The sequence below is a fragment of the Pyrenophora tritici-repentis genome, chromosome 7, assembly GCF_003171515.1.
Source record: "Pyrenophora tritici-repentis strain M4 chromosome 7, whole genome shotgun sequence".
Taxonomy (NCBI): Eukaryota; Fungi; Ascomycota; class Dothideomycetes; order Pleosporales; family Pleosporaceae; genus Pyrenophora; species Pyrenophora tritici-repentis.
This window is the reverse complement of record NC_089396.1, coordinates 1,904,918-1,919,960: the sequence shown is the minus strand read 5'-3', so window position 1 is coordinate 1,919,960 and position 15,043 is coordinate 1,904,918. Positions and strand designations below refer to the sequence as shown.

At 50.5% G+C, this 15,043-nt stretch overlaps 7 protein-coding genes across 7 annotated transcripts; 4 read left to right on the top strand and 3 right to left on the bottom strand.

Moving 5' to 3' along the window:
• Positions 1–319: 319 nt before the first annotated feature.
• Positions 320–1,781, top strand: PtrM4_131350 (uncharacterized protein; the record flags this gene model as incomplete). The annotated part of the gene is made up of 3 exons (XM_066109031.1): positions 320–586; positions 641–1,712; positions 1,774–1,781. 3 exons carry the CDS (start codon positions 320–322, stop codon positions 1,779–1,781), a joined length of 1,347 nt encoding a protein of 448 aa, XP_065961023.1.
• A 237-nt stretch (positions 1,782–2,018) lies between these two features.
• On the top strand, positions 2,019–2,414 carry PtrM4_131340 (uncharacterized protein; the record flags this gene model as incomplete). Its single annotated transcript, XM_066109030.1, has 1 exon — positions 2,019–2,414. One exon carries the CDS (start codon positions 2,019–2,021, stop codon positions 2,412–2,414), a length of 396 nt encoding a protein of 131 aa, XP_065961022.1.
• A 428-nt stretch (positions 2,415–2,842) lies between these two features.
• Positions 2,843–6,937, bottom strand: PtrM4_131330 (HDA2-3 multi-domain protein; the record flags this gene model as incomplete). The annotated part of the gene is made up of 4 exons (XM_066109029.1): positions 2,843–3,757; positions 3,809–6,118; positions 6,173–6,303; positions 6,403–6,937. The coding sequence occupies 4 exons, from the start codon at positions 6,935–6,937 to the stop codon at positions 2,843–2,845; spliced, it is 3,891 nt and encodes a 1,296-aa protein (XP_065961021.1).
• A 620-nt stretch (positions 6,938–7,557) lies between these two features.
• Positions 7,558–8,991, bottom strand: PtrM4_131320 (Drf-FH1 multi-domain protein; the record flags this gene model as incomplete). Its single annotated transcript, XM_001941150.2, has 1 exon — positions 7,558–8,991. The coding sequence occupies one exon, from the start codon at positions 8,989–8,991 to the stop codon at positions 7,558–7,560; it is 1,434 nt and encodes a 477-aa protein (XP_001941185.2).
• Positions 8,992–9,149: 158 nt separating this feature from the next.
• On the bottom strand, positions 9,150–9,386 carry PtrM4_131310 (uncharacterized protein; the record flags this gene model as incomplete). Its single annotated transcript, XM_066109028.1, has 1 exon — positions 9,150–9,386. One exon carries the CDS (start codon positions 9,384–9,386, stop codon positions 9,150–9,152), a length of 237 nt encoding a protein of 78 aa, XP_065961020.1.
• A 172-nt stretch (positions 9,387–9,558) lies between these two features.
• Positions 9,559–10,419, top strand: PtrM4_131300 (UPF0029 domain containing protein; the record flags this gene model as incomplete). Its single annotated transcript, XM_001941149.2, has 1 exon — positions 9,559–10,419. One exon carries the CDS (start codon positions 9,559–9,561, stop codon positions 10,417–10,419), a length of 861 nt encoding a protein of 286 aa, XP_001941184.1.
• A 934-nt stretch (positions 10,420–11,353) lies between these two features.
• PtrM4_131290 (uncharacterized protein) lies at positions 11,354–14,213 on the top strand (the record flags this gene model as incomplete). Its single annotated transcript, XM_066109027.1, has 6 exons — positions 11,354–11,503; positions 11,553–11,573; positions 11,618–11,663; positions 13,820–13,901; positions 13,948–14,141; positions 14,209–14,213. 6 exons carry the CDS (start codon positions 11,354–11,356, stop codon positions 14,211–14,213), a joined length of 498 nt encoding a protein of 165 aa, XP_065961019.1.
• Positions 14,214–15,043: the final 830 nt, after the last annotated feature.

The window sequence follows — 15,043 nt, the reverse complement described above, 5'->3', positions numbered from 1 at the left end:
GGGTAACTACCTACCTATGTCCACAGACGGCGCATCTGCGCCACAGCACGGTGTAGATGGGATTACATTCCCTCCGTCTGCGCTTCTATCACTGTCATCTGTACCCTGCTTTCTTGTGACTTGATTTTTACATTTCGAACATCATCCTTGTGTGAGAGGGCCTCCGCAGGCCTTTCATTCACTTTTCGCCGCCGACTGTGCAGTGTCTTAGCGTCACGTGTCCTCGTGCACACAAAGCCCACCAACGTGTGTGGTATGTTTGATAACGCGCCCATACATAAAACATGACTTACGTAATCATACTATAGATTCTGGCAAGATGGACGCCGGGGAAGAACGCGTTGCGGGAGTCAAGCGCACGAGAACCGATCGTGGAACAGCTACACCACCAGAGGACCGTGCACCCAAGAGCGCGCATCTCCCCATGACAAATGATTCTATTACCAGTGCGCCAAACATGGATTCTACACCCCTTTCTTTTGAGACAAAGATTGCCATGGCGTTGCAGGGACAGGGTAATTGGCAACAATTACAAAATGCGCCTATAGCGGCAGCAGCAGCAAATTCCGGCGTCGCTGATAACGAGGTAATACCAGAAGAAGTAGAAGTTGAAGAAGAGGAGGACATTGAATTGGATGAGGACTCGGTACTTGGAGAAGACGAAACCAACGAGCCCAAGGCTGTAGAAGATGTCGTTGATACAGCCAGGAAAGAAAAGCTCGCCAAGAAGGCGCAGCGTTTCAATCAAGTCATTGCAAGAGACGCAGGCGAGGTAGTCAAGACAATCGACCTGGATACAATCCAGCCAGTACGGGAAACAGTTTCATGGGACCAAGACCCGGAACTGCTATGTTGCTACAACTGGCAATTTTCCACCACCGCCAACACAATCTTCGTCCCAGGCGAGCCCGCCAAATGGACCCCTCGACCTCTTCCCTACAATCTGGAGCGAGACAGTGGCTTCTCATTCGCAGACTACAACTACGCGCGTCGCCCCCGAGATCCCTACTCCCCCATGTTTGCCGCCCTACGTGTCATGAGACCCGGCTACACATTCAACGACATCGACGTACTAGCCGACCGAAACAACCTTCGCGTACTCCTCGAGTTCACCCAAGGCAAGGCCAACGGACCCCTGCGCCTTAACCTCTATCTCGTCCACAACACCCTCGTCATCATCCGCAAAGAATCCAGATGGTGGAAACGAAACAACGGCGACAGCTACGGCTTCAACTTTGAAAAACACTTCACCCGCACCCCAGATGACATGCAAGATGCAACAAGCCACTACCGCGCAATCCGCTACCGTATGGGTCCCCTCAACGTCGTATGTCGCTTCGAAGCAGACGCCTACGATGATGGTATCGTGTCCGACGAGCTCTCTGCCACCGAAGCCGACCTCGCAAGCGGTGGCCTAGCAGACCTCCCCCGCTTCAATTTTCCTGCACCTATCAATGTGCTACAAAAAGGTCACATGGTACCCACAGCCCAGCTCGTAGAATTAAAAACACAAGCCTACAAGCCCTTGAATCCCACGCTCGTTGCATGTCAAGACCAGCTCTGGTTCGGCCGTACACCGCTGCTTATCACGGCGCCGTACGATAAAGACACTGGTACTGTTACGCGTATCAAGCGCGAACTCGCAATGGACAGGATCAAGATCTGGGAAGAGAAGAACGAGGAGCCGTTGCGTAAACTCGTTGCTTTACTGGGTGAGTTTAGAAATGTGCTCAGGCAGCAGCCTAGAGAGCGTCGTTCGTTGGTTTTGGTTAGGGAGATGAAGGGGGGTCCGCTGGTGCTAAGGACGATGTTGGAGCATGCTTCTGGTGTTGATGGTGGGGCTCGCCGTGAATACTGGCCGATGCGAGGCGGTGGCGGAATGAGGGGACTGGGAGGTGCGCCAGTGTGCAGAGGTCAGTTCGGTGATGCGAGGGGGAGAGGGGACTTTGTGCAGCGGGGAGGTTTTCCACAGAGGGGTCTGTTTATGGGTGGGCGTGGATGCGGTGATTATGTGCCGAATGGTGATCGTGGAAACTACGGTCCGCCTCAAGGTCAAGGGCGTGGCAATTTTGGCCCACCTCAGACTCATGGAAACTACGCTCCGCCTCAGGGTCGTGGTAACTACGCTACACCTCAAGGCCGTGGCAATTATGCTCCGCCCCTGTATCAACATTCGCAAGGGCGTGGTGACAATCACATTCCACACCAACAGCGCGGAAACTACCCCCAGCAAGGTCAAGGTCAAAGTCAAGGCCGTGGACAACGGGGAGGAGGCAGGGGAGGCAGGGGCGGGAGAAGAAGCCCAGATCACGGTATTAGCGGACCGAGGCGTTGAAACACATGTATGGCGTTGGATAATACCACAGATCAGGGACATGTGTGGGCGAAGGGAACGGAGTTTCGGTATATGGTGAGATACATAGGTTAACATATGGAGGGAGTGGGACGATCATCTGACCCCAGCAATACCAATGAAGTCTATGTCGACCTAAATTCCCGCTCTGAACGCTCGTGTATGCGCTCCGAAGGCAGTACAAGCCATCGTGAAACAAAACGTCTGCATATGCACACATGTGAAGAGCGTGGGTAGACATTATAATGGCATCATTCAATTGATCAATATGCAGATCCTTCCAGAAAAAGGGACCATTGAAACCTCCGACGCTGGCAAGTGTTGCGTGTGGGTATCTATCCATACAAGCGCCAACCACCGCCGCCACACCAACGGGCCGCACACACATGATGCAAACCCAAGTAAAGCAAGACAAAAGCAAGTCGTTGAAAATGCCAGATCAAAGTAATAAATAAGGCCGTCGCAACGCAAGTCCCCAAGCACACACACTCACCCATTCCTCAAATTAGCAACCCTACCGCCCGTCAAACTGGGACTACCAGCTCTACTCCGAATCTTCGGTTGAGGCGTCGCACTCGTGCCTCTGGTACCAATACCAGGTCGGCCCACGGTTCTCAGCCTGAGTACCTCTTCTTCCTTGGTATGCAGCGCCTTTTTCACAATCGCAAGCTCAGCGGTCAAGTTCTTGACTTTCTCCTCGAGGAGGGCATAGCTACGACCAAGGTGCAACTCCTTCAACTTGACTGCTTCGCCCGACGCCGCCTTGCTTAGTTCAGCGTTTTCAGCCTCGAGGTCGGTGATGCGGGCCGTGGACGTCGAGGCTGCTGTTTGGGCGTCGCGGTAGACTTCTGATGTGTATTGTAACGTCTTGTTGGCGGTGGATGAGGCTTTTACTGCACGGTCTTTTTCTTCGACCGCAGCGGCTAGTAGATTACGCAGATTAGTAATTTCGGCGATTTGGTTTTCGGGCGAGAGGAGATGCGTTGCACGCTGCTCTGCGAGCTGCCCCTTTAGCTCGCGCACTTCTGTCGTTCGCGAGGTGAGGCGCTCGGTGAGGGTGGCGTTTTGCTTGGTCTGCGTCTCGAGCTTTGCCTCTGTGTCATGTAGTTTGTTGACTAGGATCCGGTATTCGCGTGCGAGATTCTCGTGGATGGTTTGTTGTCTGTCCCATGACTCCTCGTGTTCGCGGAAACGCCTTTCTTCAGCTTTGCGGCTTTCGTACTCTTTTCTGTAGGCTTCTTCCAGTTGGGCCAGTCGGACGCGAAAATCTGGCTCGTCAAGTGCTGTGCCAGGCATCGAGTCACTTATATGAGTGATCTCAGGTTCCTTGTCGATCGAGCTAGATACTGGCTGTGGCTGAGGCGTGAAGCGCATGCGCTTTGCGGGATCGAGGTCCTCATTATCCTGCGTAGATGTTAACATGCACCCGCTTTGTCGATTCCCAGTATCACTTACTAGTGGCCGCTTGATGCGCTCTGGTGCTGCTGGGGAGTCTGTGGAGGCCTGAGAAAATTGCGTTTGGAATTGAATGATTTCCTTGAAGCTTCCGATAGACGGTATAGGCCAGCTCTGCTCTGCCCCCTCTGTCTGGTCTTTGATCCAACTGGCGACCAACTCAGCACAGACAGTAGGTTGTGGCGTTGTGTCATCAATAGCGCTGCCAATATCCGGTCGCAGCTGTGCTAAGGTCGCTAAAATGGTATGCAGTCGATTCCTTTGGTCCAAAGACGCCAATACATAGCGCTCAATATGACCAACAGTCCTAGGAATGACGAGGTGTACTACCGGCACAACGTTCCGATCGGAAGATTTAGCCCAGTTTTTCCTCCGGATCTGTGTCGCATCCTGGACACCATCTAGACAGACGATAAGATCTGCAGGTCGTAGGACAGGTGATGTATTATTTGGAATAATCGTGACGAGCAAATTACCTACAACGTCCGCTCGATCTGCGCGGTGGTTTCTCGTAGGCATGTTGAAGTTGATGTACTCGGCTTCGAAGAAGGTCTTGAGAATCTTGAAGAGCTCATCGTCATCCTTCTCAGTGACCAGCACTAGATGTTTTGGTGGCTCGTCATCCCGCAACCTGTGGAAGAGCGTGTGTAGAAATAAAAATTTGGTGGCGTTTTCCAGTGTCCAGTCATGGACGTGTTCGACCTGCGTGGCCGAAGCCTCGTCTTGAAAGCTCGTTCCAGCTTCGGCGAATGTAAGATCGATGTGCGTTTCTATTGCCCGGAGATAAGACAGAAAGTCTTCAATCTGCGTAACAGGGTTGAAATGGCGGTGATTTTTGAGAAATTGATCAAGCACATCTTTCTTGTCTGCAATAGACTGTGTATACATGTTTCGCTGTCGGCCCTGAATGTACAAAGGAACGATGTACTCTTGCTCTGCGAGATCTACCTCATCATTTAATAAGCTTTCATTGTCTTCGTCATCAGCATCGCTGACTTCCATGTCCTCAGACACTATTGATATAGGTACTGGTGGCACTGTAGGCTCAGCTGAGACTGCGGCTTCGACCTCTACGGGCTCTGGCGGAGCAACCGATACCGCAATCGTAGTTTCCTCGGCAGGAGGTGCATAAGCGACATTTCTCAGCGATGTGGGGACGTGGGTGATAGGTGAGTGGTCTGGCACAGCTGAGGGTGATCTTGTGCCCTCATTCGCCTTGATTTGCTTGCTTGAGGGTGTCGGGGAATTGGTCGTGGTAGTAGCCAGACTCTCTGGTGCTTTGATAGAAGCCATAAATGACGCCTTGTTGAAGCGTTTCCTTGGTGTAAATGGATTTTCTGCCAACGCCTTGGCCAATGCTTCATCCAACTGCCGCTTGACAATCTCTGCAGTGCTTTCGCCCGCCATGATAGACAGAGACGATGTGCGGACAGGGGTAAATGGACGTGGAGGGGGCGAGTGTTGCGTTCTCAGAGAATAACTTGGTGAATAAGGGATTGGGGAAGCACTTTGGTCCAATGATCGACAGGGCTGATCAGGGCTCTCTTGCGACGAGTCGTGCCGGGACTCTGAACTTGCTCTGTGTGTGCAGTAGTCCTTTTCGATTGTCGGGCGTATGCTTTGGGTAGTGTCCTCCTGGGAGCTTAATTCTGCTTCAAGAAGCTCAAGAGGAATAAATTGTGCGTTCTGTTCTTCGCGGAGCAGATGTTGGGAACGGTCGGATACCGAAGATTCGGTTAGGCGTCCCTGGCTGTCCCCACGCACGATGGCTTGGTGGGATACTAGAGGCTGCGACGCGTCGTCTACCCGACCAAGACGGATTTGCACTGTATTGCTGATGGCGTCGCTTCCTTGGAGTCGTTCGGCGTTTTTATCACCGAGCACAGTAGTTGCGGGATCCGTCGAGATTGTTATGTCTGCGCTATGGACAAATCCTGTCGAGGCGCTTGCTTCAACTTGGCCAAAGCTCTGCTCGTGCGAAATATATGATTCTTGTTGTTGGTCGCACTGCGGTTGCGATGCAATTGTCCAAGGCTCGAGCGTGGTGTCTTGATGTACCGGAAGCTCGTTGTCTTGGCGCTGGCTATCGGCTACTTGCGCAACTTCCTGTTCGTCTACGTCGTCACGATGCTGGCCCGACACATGTGTCACCTCTACAGAAGGCTGCACGAATTGAAGTGTGCCTGGCTTGTCTAGTTCCTGGCGTTGGGTTTGCGAATTTTCAGCAGCCGTGTCTGGGATGGTTTCCGGTATCGATACAGCGGGCGAGGCGGCGCGCGAGGCGGCTTCTTGAAGAATGTCGAGCAGACCCTGCGAGCGCCCGTTAGTAAAATACATGTGCAAGTGTGAATGGGGTGTATTAACCGAGTCTTCTGTCACCTCTTCCAGATAGGATTCGTTGGTGTTGGTGCTCTGCTGAGTGGTGAATTCTGAGCGCTGCGTGATGGGGACAAAGCTCGCTTCACTGGTGGAGCTCTGCGAGTCTGGGACAATGCCTGAGGAGTGTGGTCGTGGTCGTGGTCGTGGTCGTGGTCGTGTTCGCAATAGCGGCCGCGCCGCAAACAGCTGCGAGCTGTCGAGATCTGTATCCTGACTCTTATCCTGTGTCGACGCAAGCTGCGAGAAGAGCTCGTAATCGTCTCTCTCTAGGCTCTCGCCGCGTGGTACGATTCTTATATGCGGCGAGATATGGGTCGAAGGAGCTGTGACACTTGCGCTGCTACCTCTACTATGAACAGGTGTTGAGGGCGCTGTAGATGAGGCAAAGCGGTCGCACTCCGGGCTGCTGTCTATAACGTGCGAGTTGCGAATGCGCCGTGATGGTTCCGCTTCTTGCTGCTGCTCAGATGGTCCCCTTGTTCTGCTTTGTTCGACAGTGCTGGCGTCTGCACGTAATGCCTTCTTCTGGTTCCAGTCTGCAAGCAGCAGCCCGTTCGCGTTGCCCTCTGGCTCCCAACTTGTCGGCCACGGTTTTCCGGTAGCTGGGTCAATCCCTTTCCATTTGATATGGTACTTTCGTACGCCGCCCACTACTCGCTCAGCCAGGATACAATCTGCCTCCCAAAATATCGGGCTTTGTGGTTCGCTGTCGCTGGAATTGACGTATTTGGGTCGTTTTCGAGGCGTCATTCGTGAGGGATTGCGCTTTCGTTTCGAGTGCGCCATCACACGCAGTGTCTACCGATTGCGCCAAAGTAGAATGTTGCAGCCATGGTGAGCAGGAGGGGCCAAAAGTGCTATCACTTGGTGCTCCTGTCGTTATTGTACCCTGGCTCTGGGTGAGGGTGAGTCGTACCCTCGGGACTATCCGAGCCTAGCTTGACTAGGACATGTCCGCTGTGAACGCGTCGCGACGCGTGGGGTGACAACATGAAGAACGATCCTGTATAACTAGGAGACATGTCAAGTAGCATCTTCACCGAATCGTACTTCATCAGAGTCTATCATAGTTTATTTCATTGCATCCTTGGGCAAGCTACAAGCACTTCGGTACTCTCTCACATACTGTGGTCTTCGCTACCACACAATCGCATCAGCCCCTCCACAAAGCTCAACCAGATAATCATCAGATAACTTTTCGCAGCCTGAACAACCCACCGATTCTGAAATGACCATCTGCCTTACCATCTGCTTTCTGCCCGAGCATTACCCCGCTCATGTCGAGTACTTGTAGTATAGAGTCGTGGACCCTGAAAGTCTCGCCAAATGAAACACCTGCATTGTGTTGCATGTCCTTGCACATCCTACTCTCAATATCTACTACGGCCATTGCCCCTCCATCCACCCCTGTTGTTGTATCCCCCGCGATGATAACCACGTCCACCTGGAGAGCCGCTGCGGTTCTGGCCGTATGCGCCGTTGTTACCATAGCCACCTCGGTTACCATAACCAGTGTTGTTGCCGTAACCTGCGTTATTGCCCTGGCCAAAGTTGTTACCGTATTGATTGCCATGCTGCGGGCCGTTCGGCGGCGCATTCATGTTTGGAGGCGGAGGTGGCCATGCGACGTTGTGACTCATAGAAGGGGGAGGCGGCATGAAACCACCACGTCCTTGTGACTGCACTGGAGGAGGTGGGGGAACGCCGAACGGAGGAGTGGGAATGCCGAACTGTCCTTGAAACTGGCCCGGCTGCGGAGCCGGTGGCTGAGTGTACTGCTGTCCGCTGGGAGCTGCCCTGGGCGGTGCCGGATACTGGTTGTTACCTGGTCCTCTACTCTCGTTACCCTGACCATGACCGCGCTGATCAGGCGCCCTCTGGTTAGGCCTAGGCGAGGCCATGCCGCGATTCCGTGTTCGATCGCGAGGAGACCTTGAACGTCTAGGACGGGATGGACTGTCATACGAGGATACGGAACTACGGCGACTGGGACTGCGACTGTATCTTCGTGAGTCTGAAGGCGTCTGTTGGCGCCAACGATCGTCTCGGCCGTCGCGACGTGGTACGGGTACGGGTACGATGGCATCTGTATCTCCCATACGCTCGTTGTCTTCCCGTGCAATCTTGATACTCTCTGGAAACCCATGAGCCTGCATGTCTTGACAGAACTTCGGAGACCATCCGTAGCCATTCGCTACTATAACCTTCTCGCCCGTGTTTTTGTCTTGCTTGACTAACTGACCAATAGGGTCCAGTGACAGTCTGTGCTTGGTCGTCTCGCCGGTTGGGTTATCGCCCGTCGGTTTGTATTGAAGATCGATATTCTCGAAGTAGTTGTCCAGCAGGTTGCGCACATGGGGGCTGGCGGGCTTCTTATCGAACTTCTGGATCTTGATCTGGGCCGGGTCGATAGGACTCCTTGGGTGCCTGATCATTGGCTCGAGCATGTACGAGGCGGGGAGCTCGTACCATGGGGCAGTCTTGTCGCCATGGTATTCTGGTAGGAGATACTTGCGCTTGGGGGCCACGGTGCCACCTTGCGCCAAGAACAATGTTTCCTTTGCCTTCTCTCGGCAGGCTTGCAGTCCCTCGGTGCTCATAAGGCTGTTGACAGTCCAGCAGTTGATGAGTGCTTTCAGCTTCCTTTCGAAGCTTGTGCCTCCCTCCTTGATGCATGTGGCGACATGCTCGATGAGCTCAAGGGTGAAACCCCAAGATTCTTGCGAAAGAAGTCCCTTCATTGCGCCACGGCGATGAAACTTGTCAGTGTGGAGCGCGTCGCTGACAATCTGTACAAGGTCCATGCGCTTGCGAATTGCTCCCTTCGCAATCTTTGACGCGCCCTCATCTACTACAATCGACTTGGCCACTGCGACCAGATAGTCGCCAAGAATGGCGATGCGAGACTTGGAGGGAGCTACGTGCTCCACAATCCATTCTGTACATTTCTACGGTGGGCGCATTAGATTGTTCCCGGGTCCATGTGATCGATGATTTCAAAATTAGATACCTGGACGTTTACACGCGTGTTCTGCTGAAGAACAGCACCTATGCAGCTGAAAAGTTGCGAGCTGACTTCGACTGAGATCGGCGGTAGACGAGCTTCGGTATCCTCTTTTTTCATTGCCTCTCTAAACTTTATCTGCGATATAGTTAGCATGCTCAGCGCGCGCTTCTCGACATCGTTGTTGGGCGCCATAACGGGCAACGTAAGGTTCGGCAAGCGGCGTCAGGTGTGTGTTGACGACGTAAAGAGAACCAAGACGCGTTGGATATATTTCGCAGCTTCGATGCCATCACGCTAGCCTCACTTGGCTAGCGCGTTTCCTACCCGGTGTAATCCCGCCATTTCGGCCATGGCAACCACAACCATGTCCGCCAACACCGCCATTCAGGACGAAGTCACGTCTCTTAACGCCATCTTCGACGAAGGTACCTTGTCACCTATTGAGCAAGATGCGAGAGTCTATAGCTTGCGACTACCGTATCTGCCATCAATCACCCTTCGCATAGAATTTCCAGCAGACTACCCAGATGCCCCGCCATCGATACTAGGCACTCAGAGCGTCGGGCAGGATGTACCCAAGGGCATGGGTAATCGTGCAGTTGAAGTAGTCAGAAATGTTCTGGCAAAGATATATCAACCCGGCGACGCGTGCGTCTATGATCTCGTCGAGGAAGCAAGAGAAGCGTTAGAGCAAGCGGAAGAACAAGGAGACCTCCAGCTGCACGACCAGCATGAAACTAAACACTCCGAGGAAGATGGATCTTCACGTGGTACTGCTGATGTATCTATCGATCTTGGACCAGAACCGCCCTGGGTTGTTGCACCTGCCCTTACCGAGAAGAAGTCAGTCTTCCTAGCTCGTGTGGCTCCGGTGTCGTCCCCCGCCCAAGCTAGACAGTATGTTGCGCATCTCTTAGCGACAGACAAGAAGGCTGCTCGTGCCACTCACAATATGACTGCCTGGCGAATCAAAGGCCCCAACGACACGAGCTATCAAGATTGTGATGACGACGGCGAGACTGCGGCTGGGTCACGCATGCTGCACTTGATGCAACTGATGGATGTATGGAACGTTATGGTTATCGTCACAAGATGGTATGGCGGCATCCTATTAGGTCCCGATCGCTTCCGTATTATCAACACGGCGGCAAGAGAAGCGTTGGTCTTGGGTGGTTATACCAAAGAGGGTAAAGACGGCGATGAGAAAAAGAAAGGGAAAAAATAGAAGCTCCAATCCCGAGACTCATGCTTGCAGCTTTTTCTTCAAATTACGGCGGTATTGTGTGTACCGCTCTGCAGGAGAAAGTAGCGGCCGCTACAAACGGTCAAAGTTAGCCGACTACGTAGGCACTAGAACGGGACAAACACCCGAGCGTAGTATTCTGAGGCAGCTTCGTGAATAAAAATGTAAAACATGGTATGGATGTCTCAAGCTGCACCCAATTGGTTGTTGTTCACAAGCCTATGAATTTCTTTCCTTTCTCTATGCAAGATCAACATCTTCCCACTACACAAACCACGTTTTTCCCACAAAACAGTCATACCGAGAGGCTGCCGAACGCCCGCTCGCCTGTGTTCCCGACGTATATCTCGCTCACAAGAATGGAAACTCTGGGGAAACATCGCACCGACGTTACTACTAACCGCGAAGGTTTTCCGAGAGAGCAAGTAACGCGCCATGTACGAGTATTTTAGCCAATAGATCAGGTCCCCTCTCTGCGCGAATCATCTAGTGCTTACTTGCACGTGCCCATCAGCATCAGCTCTAACAAAACTCATGAAGATTTTTACTCCTGTAGTTGAGAGGTACATAATCCAGATCGCGGCGCCGAGAAAACTCTCAGGCTCCACGCACGTAGATCACCCATCAGATCTGGCCCGAGACATTCAGAACAATGCCATGTTGGAATGTCACCAGTAGTCTTGCTGGAATGTCACCAGTAGTCTTGCTGGAATGTCACCAGTAGTCTTGCTGGAATGTCACCAGTAGTCTTGCTGGAATTTCATCACTAGTCTTGCTGATCAGTACTCTCTCGTAGATATGGACCTGAGAAAATGACATAAAGAGATGGACTTTCTCGGAAACTCTGTTACACCACACACCATCTTAGGAAGCACCACCTACTAAGAGTCTTCTTCTTCAAAAGCATTCCACCATCATGCGTTTCATTTCCGCTATACCGTTTATTCTGTCTCTTGCTACCGCGGATTGGTACGATGAATGCGATTGTCATAGTCCGGACTCTACAGGCACTTGGGGGTATAATTGGGAGTTGACGTTCTTTACCTGCGTAGAAGGCCGCGGCAGGGTAATTATCTTCTAAAATGTCATTGGTTTAGTATACTAATGTTCTATAGTACATCAAGGAAACTGGTCGTGTAGGTTACACTAGTCTTATGTATATATCTTCTAACTTTCTTAGTGCCGAAGTGGTCGTCCTAACGGCTTCATCGGCGGCGAAGAGTGGAGTAATGCTTGCAAAAGAGCTGCCCGGGGGGGATACTATAGGGCCCATGACGTTAACGGCATCCCGACATATAACAAAGACCTTCCTCCGGTAAAACACGAGGATGCAAATTCTGTATGCCATGGTCTTCTTTGGGGGTCTTGATGGCGATATTATTGCCTAATTGTGAAACAAAGAGGAGATCTGGGTAGACCAAGGATTACGTCGACACGTAGCGGTGGTTTTTATGCATACGCTTGTTCAATCTTACATGTTCCGATATAAAAGCACTTTCGATTGATCGCTTGGTAACTATCGTAGAGTTTGGGCTTAGGTTCTCTTGAGATGATTCAACTTGCAATCACTTTCGCACTTTCACACTCAGTTCCCGACAAATTCACTCGCAGTGTAACAAACCACAAACCACAAACCACGGGCTACCCCATTAGTTCTCTTAGGCAAGTTACACTTGTAGTTCATTGTATCTAATCTACTACGACCTTCAAATCGGATAAGCCCCGTAAAGCTTTTGCAGCCGGCTCCTGGACCTACAATAAAGCACTATAAATCACGAGAAAAGAATAGGGGTTGATAAGTTTCGTTGTACTCGTCGTGCATGAATTGAACACGAGGAAGAAGCTGTTATCATTCAACCCGCTTTGTTCTTAGTAAATGACATACCAGTCACCGATCGTATCCGAGGTCAGTGCACAAGAATCACTCAGTACTGACAATGCAGACGGCACTGAATATATTGGGATCAAAGAAGGTTACTGTTGCAATGATCTACTTAACACCTTGTAAATCTACCGATGAACCCGAAAGATCTAGCAAGGAAAGATGCACAGGCTACACACAGGACAGAACATATATCATCACCGATGTAATAGACGGATTAGGGAACAAGTACTAACATATAATAATGGAAATATTATACTAGAGCGATCTAATCTTTAAGTTAATGTAATTCGTTAAGAACTTAGTTGAACGTGTCAGTACACAGATTTCTAAACTCGGACCCAGGATTACCTGAGAGTAGACGACTTGAAACATCATCTTGGTTTCAGAACTCTGGGCCTATGAATAAGAACGCGGCCAATATATACAGATTCTTATCTTAAAAACCAAGCCTATCACAGCAATGGAGAATGTAAACCTTGGAAGTGTTCGACCCCGAGGTCTGCCTGGCCGACGCGGAGGCGCATATGCATCGAGATAGAGACGACATCAGCGACATAGCTGATTCAAATGAACAAGCTCTCGATGTGAATTCTTTAGAAGTACCTAGTATCTAGGTATTTTAGTCTGTTGAGTTGAAATGACGGTCTTGGACGGGTTAACCGGCGATCACCTTGTCTTTTTTCTGAACATCTGAATCTCACTATTATTATACTTACGCTGTTGTTTCTATGTCTGCTTCAAACTGGCATTGTGATGATAGAGCCAACTGTAACCACAAGTATTGTATTCTTGTTGGTGTTCCTTCGTCCCTCCCAGTAGCTTTGACAATGCGTGACGTCAATGTGAACAAAAGAACTCATCACGCGGTGTCGCAATGCCAACTTCAATCCCAGAATCTAGAATAATAACATAATTTACCACTCACTTTCTGAGGCATTCTTGCGTTGAACTATACTCCAATCCAAACCCATCCGTACCTTAGAATAACACAGCAAGACGCCCAACATGCCTCAACACCAGACTTGTCAACAATCAAATCAATCAATCATGAAGCTCGAGATTGGTTTGATTGACAATTTTTTGGCGTCGTGATTGATTTGATTGATTTGATAGCCCCCAAAAAACTGATTGATTGACGATTGATGGTGTATGAGTTATTACCTAATTGGGTTAGACTATTGCCCGATTTGGAGTTTTGAGTGGATTAACACGGGCAATGTCGACATTAGTGTCAATGTCGACACCAAATTGTCCGATATTGTCCAATATCGAGTCCAATATCGAGACCAATGTTGACACCATCAATCACGTCAATCAATCAATCAATCACAACTCTATAGATTGGTTTGATTGAAATTTTTTCGGAGTCGTGATTGATTTGATTGATTTGAGGTTTTTTTGGGTGTCCTAGTGATTGATTGATGGATTGATTGATTGTTGACAAGTCTGCTCAACACCACACTCACCATGGAACATTCTCCTACCCTGACCCCAAAGCCAACTTTTCCGAGTTGCCTCGTGTCGGTTTCGGTCGCGCAGTCGCCATTGGCATCGGAGCCGGCTTCATGGGCGCCCTCGTGTACGTCGCCTTCCTCCTTCCCATTCACCCAAATTAACCCTCACAGCATGACCGGCACCAACAAACTCGAGCAGCTCTTTATCCAACGTCCCTCTTCTTACGTCCCCGCCCGTACAATTGGCAACCACTTCTCCGTGTCTCCAGACTTTTACGCTAAGCACTCCGATTTACTAAACCACCTACACCACTTTGGCATGGGCATGCTGGCGGGACCTGTCCGTTCCATCATGTCGTTCTACGGTATATTGGTCCCGTTGCGGCGTTTATGCATACGGGGATTAGGCTGTTGATGGATCAGGTAGTGGAGAATAGTGCGGGCGTGAGTGCGTTGCCGTGGATCTGGCCGATCAATGAGCAGGTGATCGATTTGGTGCACAAAAGAGCTTATGCTTTGGTTACGGGGTATATATGTGACAGAATGGTTAGAGGGTTGGAGTGGTTTAATTGGTAGGTATGGGGGATAGAATGGATGGTGAGGTGCGTGTGTGGGCTGTTGGGAAAGAGTGTTTTCTAGAAGGCAATATACGTATGCTGTATACTTTGTACTCGGTTCATAGTTTCATGAAGGTACTCAATATAGCAATCGATAAATACTAGAGATTGCAAGGAAATACACGATATCGCGACTTGGAAAGGAACGTCGATGGTGATTGTAGAGGACATCGAAATCATGGGTGAAGTGACTGGTTCCCATTTAGCGGTTCTATTCAGTGTCTCCTGTTCGATAAACTGTCTAGGACACTTGATGACGTACGAATTTAACCACAACCGAAACCTGAAGGGCAAATCCAGGTGGAACTATCCTTGCTTACCAAATTGAAGAACTATCGCTTACAGGATTTCGATGAGAGCACTACCAAGCTTTTTAGACTCTTGAATTGCCCGAAATAAAGTGAGTCAACCAGTTGTACCACGTATTACATGAAGATGCGAAAGGATTGGACCAATCGTATGACGCATACACGAGAACATAGAGAATTGACTAAATGTGTATTGTGCCATGTGGAGATCTTTCTACATGAGAGCCTCCGTGTCACTCCATGAAGTCATTTGGTTAGCGCTTCGACTTACGCTTACCGTAACACGGAGTAACATGGTTGGCAAGCGAGCGGCCCACCCAAAAACACACCAAAAAGCGGAGT